Here is a 14,483-nt window from a genome sequence, read left to right as displayed (position 1 = left end):
GCATACTGAGCTAAGTGGTAACACCTCTAATAGCAGAGGAAAATAGAGAAATGTTATCCATAAAATATGGTAGGCAAAAGGGCAGTATTTTATTCTGTGAAAGTGTCTCAAAGTTGGGGCATATGTCATCCTAACTCAAGTTTGTTGATACACCAGAAATTCTATACTGAGTCACAACAAAACTGTATTGCAACCAGTGTCTAGGTTGCAATAGCAGTTTTCAGCAAGTGTGTGCTACCAAAGTATTACAAATTGGACATGTATAAACTGTCCTTCCCTGATAGGTACTCTTCAGCAGATTTAGTATGGAGAGGCTTCTGTGACTTCTACTACGCATATTTTGCAACTACCTAGTACATAATGGACAGGAAACCAAAATCTGAAAAATCTATCAACAGTGAGACGGAGTAAGCCTGTTACCTTATTACCATGAAAACTGCCAAAGAACATAAAAACACTAGAAGAAACGTTATCCAGACATTTCCTTTTATTAGGACACTGAAACAGTTTAATGTACAAATGCTTTGTGTTAGTTGTAAATATTTCCTCTGTTTAAGCAGCATTTACAGCTCTGTACATTTACATGTACACTTCTCTAGTCATCTTAAGATGCAAGACACTTTTGTGGTAGCAACTTCATAGATCAGTGAATGCCAACACTCCACAACCCTGTTTAAAATAATAAGGTCCAGATGGAGTGACAGAAAGGAGACAGTACACCATTCTGTGCATTGACTGGGTTCATATTACAAAAGTGAAAAAAAATAAAATCAAAGTTATTCAGCCATATGTCTCTTTCTTCCTTAATACTCTCCTTATGCATTTCACCTCCTATCCAAAAATAATGATTATTATAATAAACAGAAAAGGCATCTGTAGTTTTTCCTATAAAAACCATGAAACTACACAAATAGCAATCAATTATTTTAAAATATTTAAAGAAAATAAATCTTTTTTTTTAAATGAATATATATCATGTAGACATGTTTCTTCAAGATAAAATATTTTGAAAGTATAAATTCTTTCCAGTCCACCCCAGTCCTCATATATTGTAAAAAATTGGTTTCATCAAGACAATTTCAATAAATTACCAACGTTTTACAGTTAAAATGCCCTCCTTCTCAACGATCAGATATTAATAGTCTATTTTTAAAAAATTAACAACATTTTTATTCACTATTTAAAATACTGGATTTATTATCCACTTAGCTGAAACTCTGTTCCAAGTATGTGGCAAAGTGAAATACATAAATTAATTGAAACAAAATTTATTTTCAAAAGATACTTTGAAGTTTGGGATAAAGTCCTTCTGTTTGATTCATCTCACAGTATCCTACTTAATAGGTTTACACTGAACTCCAGTCTCATGCCCACATCTGAAGAAATGGATGGAAAAATACCAATTCATCCAAATGTAACTACAAAGCAACTAACACAGATTTGTTAATATATTTATCAGCCAAGAGCACTGGGCAGTTAAGCACCTTAACAGGCTTCTGATTTTTCAAATGTCAGAAGTTTAATCAGAATCACCTGCTGTCTCCCTAACCCCAATCAACATTTTTCCCCAGAGCCACCCATTTCTTCATCTGCTTGCCATGACAGAGATATTTATCAAAAAAGTCAAAATGAAGAGGAGCCAGATATGCTTAAATTGAACAGGGATTTCCCTCTCCACCAGTTACATTTCATAAGTGTCTTAATTTCTTACAGAGACCATGCATATAACCTGTCAGTAAAATATATATTACAAGAGCACTTCAGCTGCTATTAACCACAAGGTATTCACTTTACTGTGATCTAAATGCTTCTTTCCTACATACTGGTAAACAATAAAAAAGAACAAATTATTTTTACCAATGTTTTAATGGTGGGTATGTGTTTGTCAAATGAATCAGATTATGGCATTTCTTAGCAACATTTTTAAACTTTTTTTTCATCAGAACTACTTAGTTACAGATTTGAAATTGTTAGAAATTTCACTCTGCTTCTACCTTGTCATCACTTCATTTAAAGCAAAAAAACCCAACAAACCAAGAACAAAAATAACAACACAAATCCATGCATCTAAAATTTTTGTTAGTTCTCTAAGCACTACAAAAATTCTACGCCATTTGCAGACAACCTAAAATAAAATGAGAGAATTAAATACAGATTCTGCAACTTAGGATTTCAATGCCAATGGTTATTTGCTTACCTTCTCAAGCTTATCTTAACTCCAAAACCATTTAGTATGCTACACTGGAATCAAAGCACCTCATTTGTTCTAAATTTATACATCAAAGGCTTGACTTCACTCGAATTTGCAGGTTTCAATTATCCAGCCAAAAATGGCTCAAAAGCTCAAAGTAGAGCCATAACATTTAATTTCCATTTCTTTCAGTCTCTAAGGGTCTTCAAGATGACTATTCTGCCCTTCAGTTCCAGTCTGTAAAATGGGAGTCAGTCTCATTCTGCATATTTTTTTCTCTTCTAAATTGTTGGCTTCTCACTGGCTTTTATTCATGGTTAACAGAGAAAACATAAATGTCATTGAAAGAGGGATTCTCTTTCACACTGGGATTTCTTTTACTACATTACACAGATAATGATTTGACTATTTCCAATGTCAAGCAACAATCACAGAAGCACCCCAACATAACTCTAGGTATTCTATCTGAACATACACAGATGAAAAGTTTTGAAAACCAGCATAGAAACAGTCTCTGTGAACTGGAGGCAGCATAGACTATGCTTACCTAATGTAGAATATTTAACAATATATGGTCGACCATGCTACAAAATCCAATTTTGTAAGTAAAAATCTGAATCAAACATGATTATATTTAACAATGATGTTTCTCAGAAATAGTCCTATATAATCCTTGTAGTAGCAACCAAAAAGGCACATAAGTACAAAACAACTCAACACATACTAGGCAGAATACAAAAATTTCAGACAGGTGTTCTTGTGAACAAAATTGTGAAATAAAAAGCTGTATTTTCTGTTTTATAAAAAGATATGTACTTCCTTACCAGTCTCCTATTGAAGTAAAGTGTCCATATATGTAATGTCCATCTGTGCTTACTTAAAATCCTGACAGCACCTCCAAACATTACTTTCAAGATACTTGGGAATTGTATGTGCACAGATGGCCTGTCTTTAAGTAGTATTTGTACCATCTAAACTCTAAGTAGCTATCTGCGAGTCTTCCCTTCTAAGACATAGATGTTTACAGATAAAACAGAGCACACATCATTTTTGTGCTTAAAAGTAGTTTGACTAAGCTAGTATTTAGTTGCTGTTTCAAAATCTTGGTTCATTTTCCATGTTGCCTATTACTCCTTTTCAAGGCTGGTACAAAGTTTCCTTATCTGAATATACTATAATGGAATTACAGCAGTTTCACAATTCAGACATTTGAATTTAGATATTTTAAAGATAATAGTATGAAAAACCTCACCCATAATATCAAACATGCATATAATTACATATGGAATGCAAAAATTAAATAGTATTTGATATTAATTTACTCTCTGGCCAGGCTTTCTTAAAACCTGGCTACCAAAAATGGTTAGAGAAAGATATATAAACAAAAAGAATTGAAGGTCCTCCCTCCTATAATATATTCAATAATAAATGACATAATATAGCACAAAATTATATCTTAATGTGTTATCCTTTTGGTAATATTAGGAACAGTGTATTTTCATTTGGAAGGTGGGGAGGGATAATCGAAATTTATTTGAAGTTCCCACATTCTGAGAAAATGGAGAGAAAACAACACATTTTACATGGTTTGGGGTGAAACTGAATGTTTATACACATTTTTGAGAACATTTAAGGGTTTGAGGAAATAAATTTAAAACTTTTTATACTAACTTATGAAAGAGTCATGAATTCAGTAGTGATATCCCGTTTTAAGTAATGTGAGTAAATGGTAGAGTTTGAACCGGAACAACCTGTCATTCACTAACTCCAAAATTCAGCATTCTTCCCCTCACTGCATTTGTATCACTCTAGAACAATTTTGTTAGTCAGCTTTCAATGCCACCAGTGGAAGAATGTGGAAGTCACTGTACAGTGTAAAACACTTATCCTGATAATGTGGGGAAAGAGGAATCCAAAAATGGCAGTCTAATTCAACACAGACTGTGCAGCTTCCTTAAGAAGTGATGCAGCTTTGTCCAGTTCTTGTTCTGTTTGTTCCACTGTTATCACTACTCGAATACTAGAAAAAGAAAACCAGAACACAGAGAGTAAACTTTATTCCTAGCTTTCTGCTTAGAATTGTATTGTACTAATTTCAACACATTAAGATCACTATCTGTAGGGAAATTACTACGAATTCAAATTCAACCAGGAACAAGACATATGACTAAATAGATGTGATCAGACTACTTTTTGCCCCCACTCTGCCACCCCACCATACACACTGCAGAGATCTGTTATCTTTTTTACCTACAGAGTAAGAGTAATTTTCCCCATGGAAATGTGCCTGCTAACAGGCTACATGCTGATCCCCAAGATACAGGTAGTTTTGATACAGTTATTTCATGGTACTAGCATCCTGTAACAGTCACTGAAAATATACCTCAAAACTGGAGCCTCTCCCATTTTTCCAAGAACCAACTATTCAATCCACTCTATTGAACAGAACTCTATTGTTGTATGGAAAAGATATGGCCATAGCCAAAAAAAAAAAAAAATCATGTAACACATTTTTTTTCTGCTAACCTGGGTGGAGGAAGACATTTTTCTTCTTTCTCCAAATAGCGAGCCTGTGTTAATGCAATACCACTATTCATGCACTACAAATAAAAAAATACAGCAAGTCAACCTGGGAATTTCTGATAGCATATCCTTTTGATCCCTAAATACATATAACTAACTTCTATTAATCTGGTGTCAAGATAAATGCAAGTTATTTCCCAAATGGAGGTTGTGAAGGTTGTGTAAGATCATCTCTTAATTTCAATACAGCTTTAATACATAAAACAGTTTAGGATGCAGTGCCTTTAGTTTTCACCTCCATGTAATCAGGCAAACATACCAGATTTATCAGGCATTTAAATCCTACTTAAGCATATTTTCAAGGAAGTTAACTTCAGAATTTCTTTTTGTAGTGTAGCCTTGTTTACCTGCCACCTGATATATAAAGATATATCCACCCTCACTTCTTCATGTGGGACAAAAATAACCAATGTGTATTGAGGAAGGGAAAAATATAGAATATGAGATTGTTCACACATAAAAAAAGCAAATTCATGGACTAAGAAGCAAAAGTTGACCTTAAATGGTTAAAATGCACCTCCAGAACACTCCTCTTATTAAAATAAAAGTTTATACAACAGTTTATGCAGCAGTTTATATGCAGATTTGAGCATTAAAATAGATAACAGGAAATAACTATTTCCTGAAGTAAGTAGTCTAAGATATGTATATACTTTAATCCAGAGCTAGAGACCTAATTGTAGGCAGGCAAGAAATGGTTAGAAGGTGATCTTTAACAGAGCCATATAATCAGCACAGAAACTAAGTTTCTTGCAGCATTCCTGCAAGATCTTTCAACAAATCACCCAACAAGCCTCCCTACTCTTTCTTCATTATTAACATTCAAAGGCATTGATATATTTTAATTACTATGGTGACACTTACATAATCCACAACTCTTTTGAGTAACTTCACATCATTTTCTCGAGATCCACAGCTCTCCTTCAACTGTAAGTGCAATGCTGGAGAAAAAGATTCTCCTACTACTTTTAAACCAGAAATCCTAAAACAAATAAAAAGTCTTTGATGTACATCCTACTTGAAGACATACTGAAATTCTAGATAAGTGTTTCTCCTTTCCGGGTGCTGATTAAAGATGGATATTTCACTTTACTGATACTAATGTAGAACAAACATATGTGCATCTCAGCTTGCATTACATGAAGATCAAGTTATCAAGCAAATGTTTTTCTAAGGAGTTTCAGTAAGTTTGTGTAACAATCCTTTGCAAAAAGGATTAATAACTCAGAAATTCTTTAAGAGTACTTATGAAGATGTAAGAGAAATGTCTGTTATGTCTGTAATTTGCTGATAAAAACCCAGCTAGCTGGGTCAAGTCACCTTTTTATCACTTCAGATATAACTAAGAACAAATGTTCTTCTGAGGGTTTTGCAAGATTTGTCACGATTTATGATTTTATATTATTTCTTTTAGAAATTCTTTACATCATCTGTCAGTCAGAAGGTTCTCTAAATTTAGTTATAGGACTATAATTGTTCCCTTATCTGTACATAGGAACAGTTGTTAACTGGGTTTCTAGAATTTGACTGAATGACTGACATTTGATTGCCATTGTCCTGACACATCACACATATTTAGGATTGAGCTATTCCCATCCAAAAATCTGTATTCAATATCCAAGCAAGACCTCTGGTCCCCAAAATTAACAGGTCACATAAATGCATATCAACTATCAGGTGTCATTTTGATTTCTGGACTTCGATAAGCTTGCCTAATACATATTTTAAGAAGATCAGGCTTATTTTATGGTAGTATCATTCCAAAGAAGCTAATATAATCTATCATACATTAGAGATTTGTGTGAGTGTTTTTGAAAGTTATTACTTTCTGTAATATGTAACACAAAATTGTTGAGGAAGAAGAATTGTAAAATACAATTGCAATATTACTGCACGTTAAATGGCTGCTGAATATCACAGAAATTTCTGCCATCTTTTTAGTATCAAAACCTGACAGATAAAAAAGCTTAGTGAGTATAGCCATCATTTAAAACATGAAAGTATTAGGAAATTTTAAACATTATTTTTCAGATAAATTCTAGCCATTTTCTCTGTACCTCCAGAACAATAGGTACTTTATTACATTTTAGCATTCAATCAAATATGTAGGAACAGTATTGTATTCAAGGTGATTGAAAGGTGCATTGAGTTCTCTGAAAGAGTATCTGCTTAGCTTCATCCCAAATGCTTTTATTTGTTTATTTAATTTTCAAAATGCTTATCAATACTTTGTGTCATTGAGAGCTATCACACTCTCCTAACAATTTTAATGTATAAGAGACTGCAGCCTTCCTCAATAGCCTTAAGATATTGAGGAAGGTATCGGACTCTTTTTAGTAGCACAACAGGGACAGTTGGGAAAGAATAATTTTTCTCCTTTAATACATATACAATTGAGTGTACATATCCCAGTCTAAGCATCTGTAAAACCAGAAACAGCTTTGAGCAAGAAGAGTATTTCTTTAAAGCTCACATTATAAAGGCATAGCCAAATAAAAGCCAAAAAGCCCCAAACCCCACACTTACCCCTGTAAAGCTTTGTGAATCCGTTCACATTTAGCCCGGAGAGTCTGAAAAATGTCTATACACAAACAACGACAACAACAACAAAAAACAAAACAAAAAACAAACAAAAAAAACCAAAAAATCACAAAAAACCCAAAACAAAACAGAAAAAGAAAACGCTTAGATTTCCTGTTAATACTTTACATTTCTCGAAGATTTCAAATATAGCATTTGGAACCAAACTAAGTATGTATATCCGCTGAACTTATAAGTCTCTGTACTACTCTTCTTAATATTCCTGATTCCTATTTCTGCCAGGAAATGACAAGCTTTTAAGTCCTGACAAATGCACTACTTCCCTTTATCTCATTACTCCAGCTGCATATGGAGCTGCTGCTGTTCATGACCACATGGAAGGGATGACACAAACACTTTGTAATGGGATTGAAATGGCAGGTCCAATTTATAAATATCCATAAATATCTATTGCCACGCAGATTCTGCTCATTGAGGCTTTTCCCAATTCATGGCCATTCTTAAAGAGAAAACTGACTCCTGGATTTTCAAACTGTGGCTCTTTTCGTTGGTGAAGGCTAACCTTCGACTACACCTAACAGTCCTTTAACTTATTCTTAATTTTTTTCTTCATTCTATTTCACTTCAGACAACTGAACATGGGCTACCAAGTAAATTTTATTTATTTGTCACAAATTAAATAGTTTATCTCTGCAAATGTCCTCCAATCTGTTGATACAAATGAAGGTTAAAACCAAATTCACATAATTTCATAATCTGGCCAATTTTGTCCTCATGTGCTTCTCTCCAATTCCTTAAAAAAAACCCCAAACCCAAAAAACTTCTTTCCCACTAGGTGTTCTAGTGGCTGGGATTTGGCACTGCTGTGGTCTGGCCTCAATTCCAGGTCAGAAAAACAGTTTTTCGAGGCCAGGTTGGATGGAGCCCCTGGTCTAGGTATCCCTGCCAATGGCAAGGGTGTTGGAACTAGATGATCTTTAAGGGCTTTTCTCGTCGACTCCCAGAGCAGAATCTTCTGTCTGCTAACTTTAGAGAAATACCCTTTATCTGGTCCTGCAATCAAAGGCAGTTTGCACCCTGATCCTTCCTGAGATTCTTGCCTGAATGCTTAACTAGAGAAGGAAAAAAACCCTAATTATGTAGTGCAAGTGGAAAGGAGAGGGTTGCTCTGTCTTGAGGAAATATATTATCATTTGCTTCTATTTAACTTTCTCTTCCTTCATTTGTGTGGAAAGAATATGTTTTTAAGGAAGAGACAAAGAGGCATATCACTGATCTAAAGTGTAGAATAAAAATGTCTTATTTGCTTTTTAAAAACCATCTGTGTCCCTCTTAGCCTCAAATAACTTGCTTATTTTCATCTAGAAGACAGAAAAAGATGGAAACACTGAAGAAGAAAAGCAGAGTGGGAAATAACATTAAGAAAAAACATGTAGGTAAAATTAATTAACAAAAAAATAAGAGGATATCTGAGTAAAAAGTTGGGAATAAAAAGTAGGGAGAAGGACAAGATATTAGTTTGGGGTGAAGAAAGACTGAAGGATAACATTTTCCTGAATTAAGTACCTGGATTATCCTCCATAATATTCAGAGCCTCAATAGCAGCAGCAGCTAACAAAGGAGGTAGGGAGGCAGAAAAGCAATAGCCTTGACCAGACAATCGCTACGGGAGAAAAGGAAAAAAAAAATTGATAATAAGGTAGACAATGTTTTAAAAGTTAATTCATGTACATATTAAAAACCTCTCCTCCACACCTACAGGCACATGTAAGGATTTAGAACCAGGTCCCCGATTTATCTACAATATTTCATAGGAACCAGTTTCCGTGTAGAATGAAACACAGCATAATCATCTATATCCTACTTGCAAATGGGTATTAATAATTAACTCTCACATATAAGTAAATGATAGTGCCAGACTATTTATAAAGAGATCTGTCTTACCTGATGGTCAATAATAAAAGATCTTCCACAGCAAAATCCACCAATAGAAGCCAATGAATTTTCCATGTTTGCACTAATAAGATCTATATCATCAATCTGTGAGTTAAATTAACAAATTATTAAAAGATGCTTTTGATTGCATCAAGACTATAAGTTAATAAATTAACGATACATCTTGTTTCATATTACCATGAGTATTAGAGAAGATCCACCAAACCATGACATAATAAAATGAAAGTACAACTGAAATAATCACTTTAATCAATACAGAAAGGACATTTGAGAAATTGAGATTTATGGATCTGTAAATAAATTGCATACGATCTCTCTCTTCCAGGCATTGCAATGTGAAGTACACAAACAGATAAAATAAATTATTTAGATGCTGGTGACAATTCCACAATGCAGTCAGTGTCCTTCAAGAGTATAAGTAGCCTCATGTAGTCATTAGGAGGTAGAATGTGATAAAAATTAGGCATAAATCTAATTAAAATAGTCTGAATATTAGAGAGCCAATTGTGTTATTTCACTTGTTAATTGCAAATATTTTCTTTTGCCAGGCTTCAAAAGATTTTGTCTGTAAATGAATTTAATGTAAAGGTCAATTAAATGGAAAGGATTTCACATAGGTAATCAGCTGCTATCAGCTAATCAGATAGCAGTTGGCATGTATCACAGTAACACTGTTTCCTTTTCTAAATTAAGTTTCTCTTTTCCAAGTTTGGTGCTAAGTGAAAATAACAGGACAAAGGGGAGGACAGAATGAATTTTCTAAATTTGTTGTTTCACTTCCAAGCTGAATACAGACACTGTGAGAATGAAGTGAAAGATGCTCCAACTCCAACAGTGGCAAACAAAAAGCATTTCTCCCTTCCCCCCAGCCCAGGGGACTGTGGTAGTGAGCTGCAAGGAATACTATTTTGGATTTCCAAAGTAGTCCTCAGCTGCATAAACACCATGAAAAGTAGACCCTTGAAAAAATAGTTTGGCTGAATCTGCTGGTAAAGTACTATAATAACACCTTTCAAAGAACCATCAGAAGTTTTATCTTATTTTCCCCCACTGGAGTAAAAGGCAAAAGAGCAAAATAGGATGGCTATGCACTGCAAGGATTTTTCTTCTTTTCTCCAAGACCTCAAATATTGCTGCGCCAGAGTGACACATTCAAGTATAAGTAGCTGGAAAAGACAGTATTCATTATCTCATGGAGTGTCCAAAAAAAGGGTAGAATTATGCATTGTAAAATCCTTTTCTTATCTTTATCACTACAGATAAGTAAAACTATTTCAAGTAAACACATGAAAGAATTCCATGACCTGAAAGCTCTGGGCTGTTAAAAAAATAATATATTTAAATATATACAGATTTTAAAACCCCCTATATTTAAATGTTTACTGTACACTGCAAAAGTATCTGTTAATGGCACAGATATTAGAAAACAATTGCACAACTTGCTTCTGTACAAATCTCTCATTCACAACAAAAAAGTACATACATTTATTCCAAAGTGCTCAGTAATTCCTCTTCCATGTGCTCCAAGGACGCCAAAGGAAAGGCTCTCCTCCAAAAATATTCTAACTTTGTATTTATACTTCAACTTTATCTAAAACAAAGAAATTTTTATAGAATACAAATCAGAATTTGGTGACAAAATGCATGGGGGAGATAAGGTAAAGAAAGACAAGGACAGCATTCTGAATACTGCATAAAAGTCAGCTCTAGAATTCTGTTCTGTCATTATGACATTTTAAAAGCCTTCAAAATTATTCCACCATGTAATACTAAAACAAATTTCATAAATGTTCATATACTAAAAATCCTCTTGTTTTTAATAGGTTCTCAAGTACTTTCAAGACAATGCATTCTTACACCATTTCTTCCGTCATCTACAAGAATAAAGCCTGCATAAAAAGCCATTTTATGCTGAATAGCAAATATTTTCCTTGAAGTCACTATTTCTGACATTTCTGTGAAGGTTTCTTTGTATGATACAGTGTAGCTGAAAACACACTATATTTTACAGTATAAAAATTAAGACCACAGGCAGACATTATTTTTAAGTGTCAATAGCTTCAGTATCCTAATCAGAAGTTTCAAAACAAGGTTAAAGTTTGAAATCACCATTTCATGAACATGTGAGAAAGCAGGAAGGTAAACAAAAAAATTGACACAGAACTTTTCCATGTAGGCAAAACTAGTATTTCATTAGCCACATACTTTATATGTGGTTCAAAAGGCAAACTAAAACCACTTACCAACTCTGGAAGAGGGCAGATGTCTCCTGTGTTCATATACAATCCTTCCACTACAATAAACCTTCGAGTTACACGGGCCTTGCGAGGATTCTTCAGGGAAAGATATGGTTTTAGTTTATATTAATGGTTACTAAACAAGCAAATCTCTAAATATTTTTTTATAGGGAAGATTTTTCTGAAGGGAATGGCCGCTTTTTCAAATAAGCTGTTACTTTAAATTTATACTTAGTATTTTTCATCTGTAAGAGAAGTTGAAATTACTCACTGGACAACTTTTGTCTTTTATTTATTGTGTAATAATTTCAAAGCTTTTGACTTCAACACATGATTTAAGAGGACTTGTTTTGCAACAAATCATAACCAATCCATCTGAACTTTAGGAATAAAATTCAACCACTGTAACTACAGAACAAATACCGCAAATCTTGGTCCCTATTATACTCATCATTATTCTAAGCATTTGGAAGACATTTCAACAAGTGTTTTGAGCACCAGGATTCACAATGCAGGACAAACCTCTTACAAGTACTGCCTTTGTAAAACACAATGCAAAAGTATTCATAAAACTCATGTTACAAAGTCCTTGTCTGATCTCTGGACACAATACAGACCATTAAAATATCTCTCACTTGTTTCTGCTAAATTTCAATTGGTATAATTTCAGTTTTGCTGTCTTAAATTGCGATTCCTCTGTTATTTACTTTGAATCTTATTAGTATTTTCTGATCAAGAATATTTAGTCATACTTCTTTCATTTTTCAGTTCTTGTAAAAAGATTCAGAAACATCTATTTAACTTTTCTATGTGGTAGGTACCAAACTAATCACAGTAGGCTCTACAGGCTTTACCAACTCTAATGATATGACCTACCCTTTTCTAGTCAGTATGTCTTAGTTATACACACATGGTCTGTATTAAGCTCATGCCTACCAATTATATGTTCACATTCAGCTAATTACAGTAAGAAACTTTAACCATGTAGCTAACTCAAAGCACTCTGCTTTAACAAACCAAATGTGTTACACAAATTAGTCTGAAAACCACATCTAAAAACTCATGTCAAGATTATCTGACAAAATGTATTTTCCATTAAGGTACATAAACTAGTATGTTATCTATAGATCTGCTATTAATCAGATCAGTTAGTGATTTACACTGATGTAAAACTGATGGACAGTCTATCTACTTTTTTTCTAGGTCTTATCACAAAATCAGCATTCTTTAAATTGTCTGTGACTTGCCAGCATTCTGCGAACAAACCATACAATCATGATAGCAACTCAGTTAATCCTTTTCAAACTCATTTAATCAAGTTATCTGTACTTTCCGATCCTGGTCTTAGTAATTGCTTTTGGACATCCTCTTGCATTACTATCAGAATGAGAAGAAAGCTATCAAACTGAGTCAAATTTTTCATGAGAGAGAACATCTTAAGAGTTGAATGCATTATAGGGGAAGACTGAGAAAACAATGAACCATATTGATTCTATAAAGGATTAGCCATTTTTGTGCTGATCTTACAGTGTGGCATCCAAAGTGATAGTTAACTTGCATGACATACTAGGTAAATACAGTTATATAAACTTCTCAGAGATACAAAAAAAAACTCTTCAATAGTTTTTAAAGAAAAGAAAAACATTGTCTCAGATCAGACATCTGCCTGTAAAGATATTTCTCTGCTACTAATGCCTGTGAGCTCAGTTCAAAGAGTTAAGAAGACAAATGCAAATAAATAAATACTTTTCTTAAAAAAAATATCTGAATTAAATAAGCAACATTAACTGCTCAATAGAACTTAGGAAAACCAAGTAACTGCCTTTAAGCACTACATCCACTCAATTACACGACTCAGTAAAAAATGTGGGGGAGGTGGCACAAAAGAGTACAAATATTTCTTCAAAGGAATGGTACCTTTTGATCTTCAGTCTCTTGTTCTTTCAACAGTCGTTCAAGGTCAGCCATATCATTATGCTTAAATAACTTGATGTTACTACGAGATGCTTGTAATCCCTTCTGAATAGCAAAGCAGGCAGCTTCATCTCTGTAAATATAGCAAACCCTTCTAAGTTTGTTAAACACAGTGCAATTATTCAAAGAAAGCTGGTTATTAGGACTTGTCTTTCTTTTGAGCAGATATTTGTACTTAGGTGTACACATAACTAGACGTTTTAAAGCACTGTAATTTTATTGCCATTTTGAAAACTCATTTCAAAGCTTCTCAATTTTATATGAATTACAGACACTAAAAGCAAGCCAGCAGGTTTTTTGTTTTGTTTTTGTTTTTTTTTTAATCTACACTCATCCTTTTGCTTGTATGAGACAGCAGTTTAAGCACGGCATTCCATGGACCATGTAGAATATCCCAGTAATCATCCCAGAAATCTCTCACTTCTTTGCTCTGGGTCTTAGGAAAAAAGTGCAAAGATGTGCCTGTAACATTTACTGTAGTCCTCCAAATACTCAAAATGTCCATTTTAATGTCCTTTGAGAAATAATATCTTCGTATCCAAAGAACATTTTTAAGTGCTCGAACAGCAAATTTCCAACTATGCTGGGGTATGCAATTTCACAGCTGCTTAGGTGAATTAATCTTGTATAAGTGGCAACTAAACCAAACCTGTAAATGCAGTAATTTCAACTGCTTTCAAATACTGTTAGATCTTTTGTCAACGAGAAGCTGAAAGAGTATGAGAAAACTAAATCCAGGATACAGTGGCATCCTTGAGTAGTGTGTGCACAATCTGGGCATTTGTCTCAAAAACACTGATCCAGAAGATAATAAAAGACAATCAAAAAACATTATTGAATTATGAAAGAACTTCTGTAAAGAGGTCAAATAGGCTTCAAGCCTTGCAACTAGAAAAGAGAGCACCAAAGAGAGATTTTAGCAAGTACAAAAGTACCATTGTGCTGTAATTTAACCACAGCAGGCAGCTGAGCCCCACATTGACACTTACTCCCTGCTTCCA

At 33.9% G+C, this 14,483-nt stretch overlaps 1 protein-coding gene across 1 annotated transcript in view; it reads right to left on the bottom strand.

The window, feature by feature from the left end:
- Positions 1 to 490: 490 nt before the first annotated feature.
- The window catches only part of SPTLC1 (serine palmitoyltransferase long chain base subunit 1), a 35,047-nt gene continuing 21,054 nt past the window's right edge, over positions 491 to 14,483 (bottom strand). Inside the window, exons 7-15 of the mRNA XM_058823280.1 lie at positions 13,426 to 13,555; positions 11,515 to 11,604; positions 10,755 to 10,862; positions 9,260 to 9,355; positions 8,882 to 8,978; positions 7,301 to 7,355; positions 5,639 to 5,756; positions 4,718 to 4,791; positions 491 to 4,211 (exon numbers count right to left, since the gene is read on the bottom strand). Coding sequence (XP_058679263.1) covers positions 4,118 to 4,211; positions 4,718 to 4,791; positions 5,639 to 5,756; positions 7,301 to 7,355; positions 8,882 to 8,978; positions 9,260 to 9,355; positions 10,755 to 10,862; positions 11,515 to 11,604; positions 13,426 to 13,555 — 862 coding nt within the window. The 3' untranslated portion in view covers positions 491 to 4,117. The remainder of the gene's footprint in view (positions 4,212 to 4,717; positions 4,792 to 5,638; positions 5,757 to 7,300; positions 7,356 to 8,881; positions 8,979 to 9,259; positions 9,356 to 10,754; positions 10,863 to 11,514; positions 11,605 to 13,425; positions 13,556 to 14,483) is intronic.

This window comes from Ammospiza caudacuta, chromosome Z, assembly GCF_027887145.1.
Source record: "Ammospiza caudacuta isolate bAmmCau1 chromosome Z, bAmmCau1.pri, whole genome shotgun sequence".
In the NCBI taxonomy this organism is placed as follows: Eukaryota; Metazoa; Chordata; class Aves; order Passeriformes; family Passerellidae; genus Ammospiza; species Ammospiza caudacuta.
The sequence above is the reverse complement of the archived record's forward strand: the minus strand, read 5'-3'. Positions and strand labels throughout refer to the sequence as shown.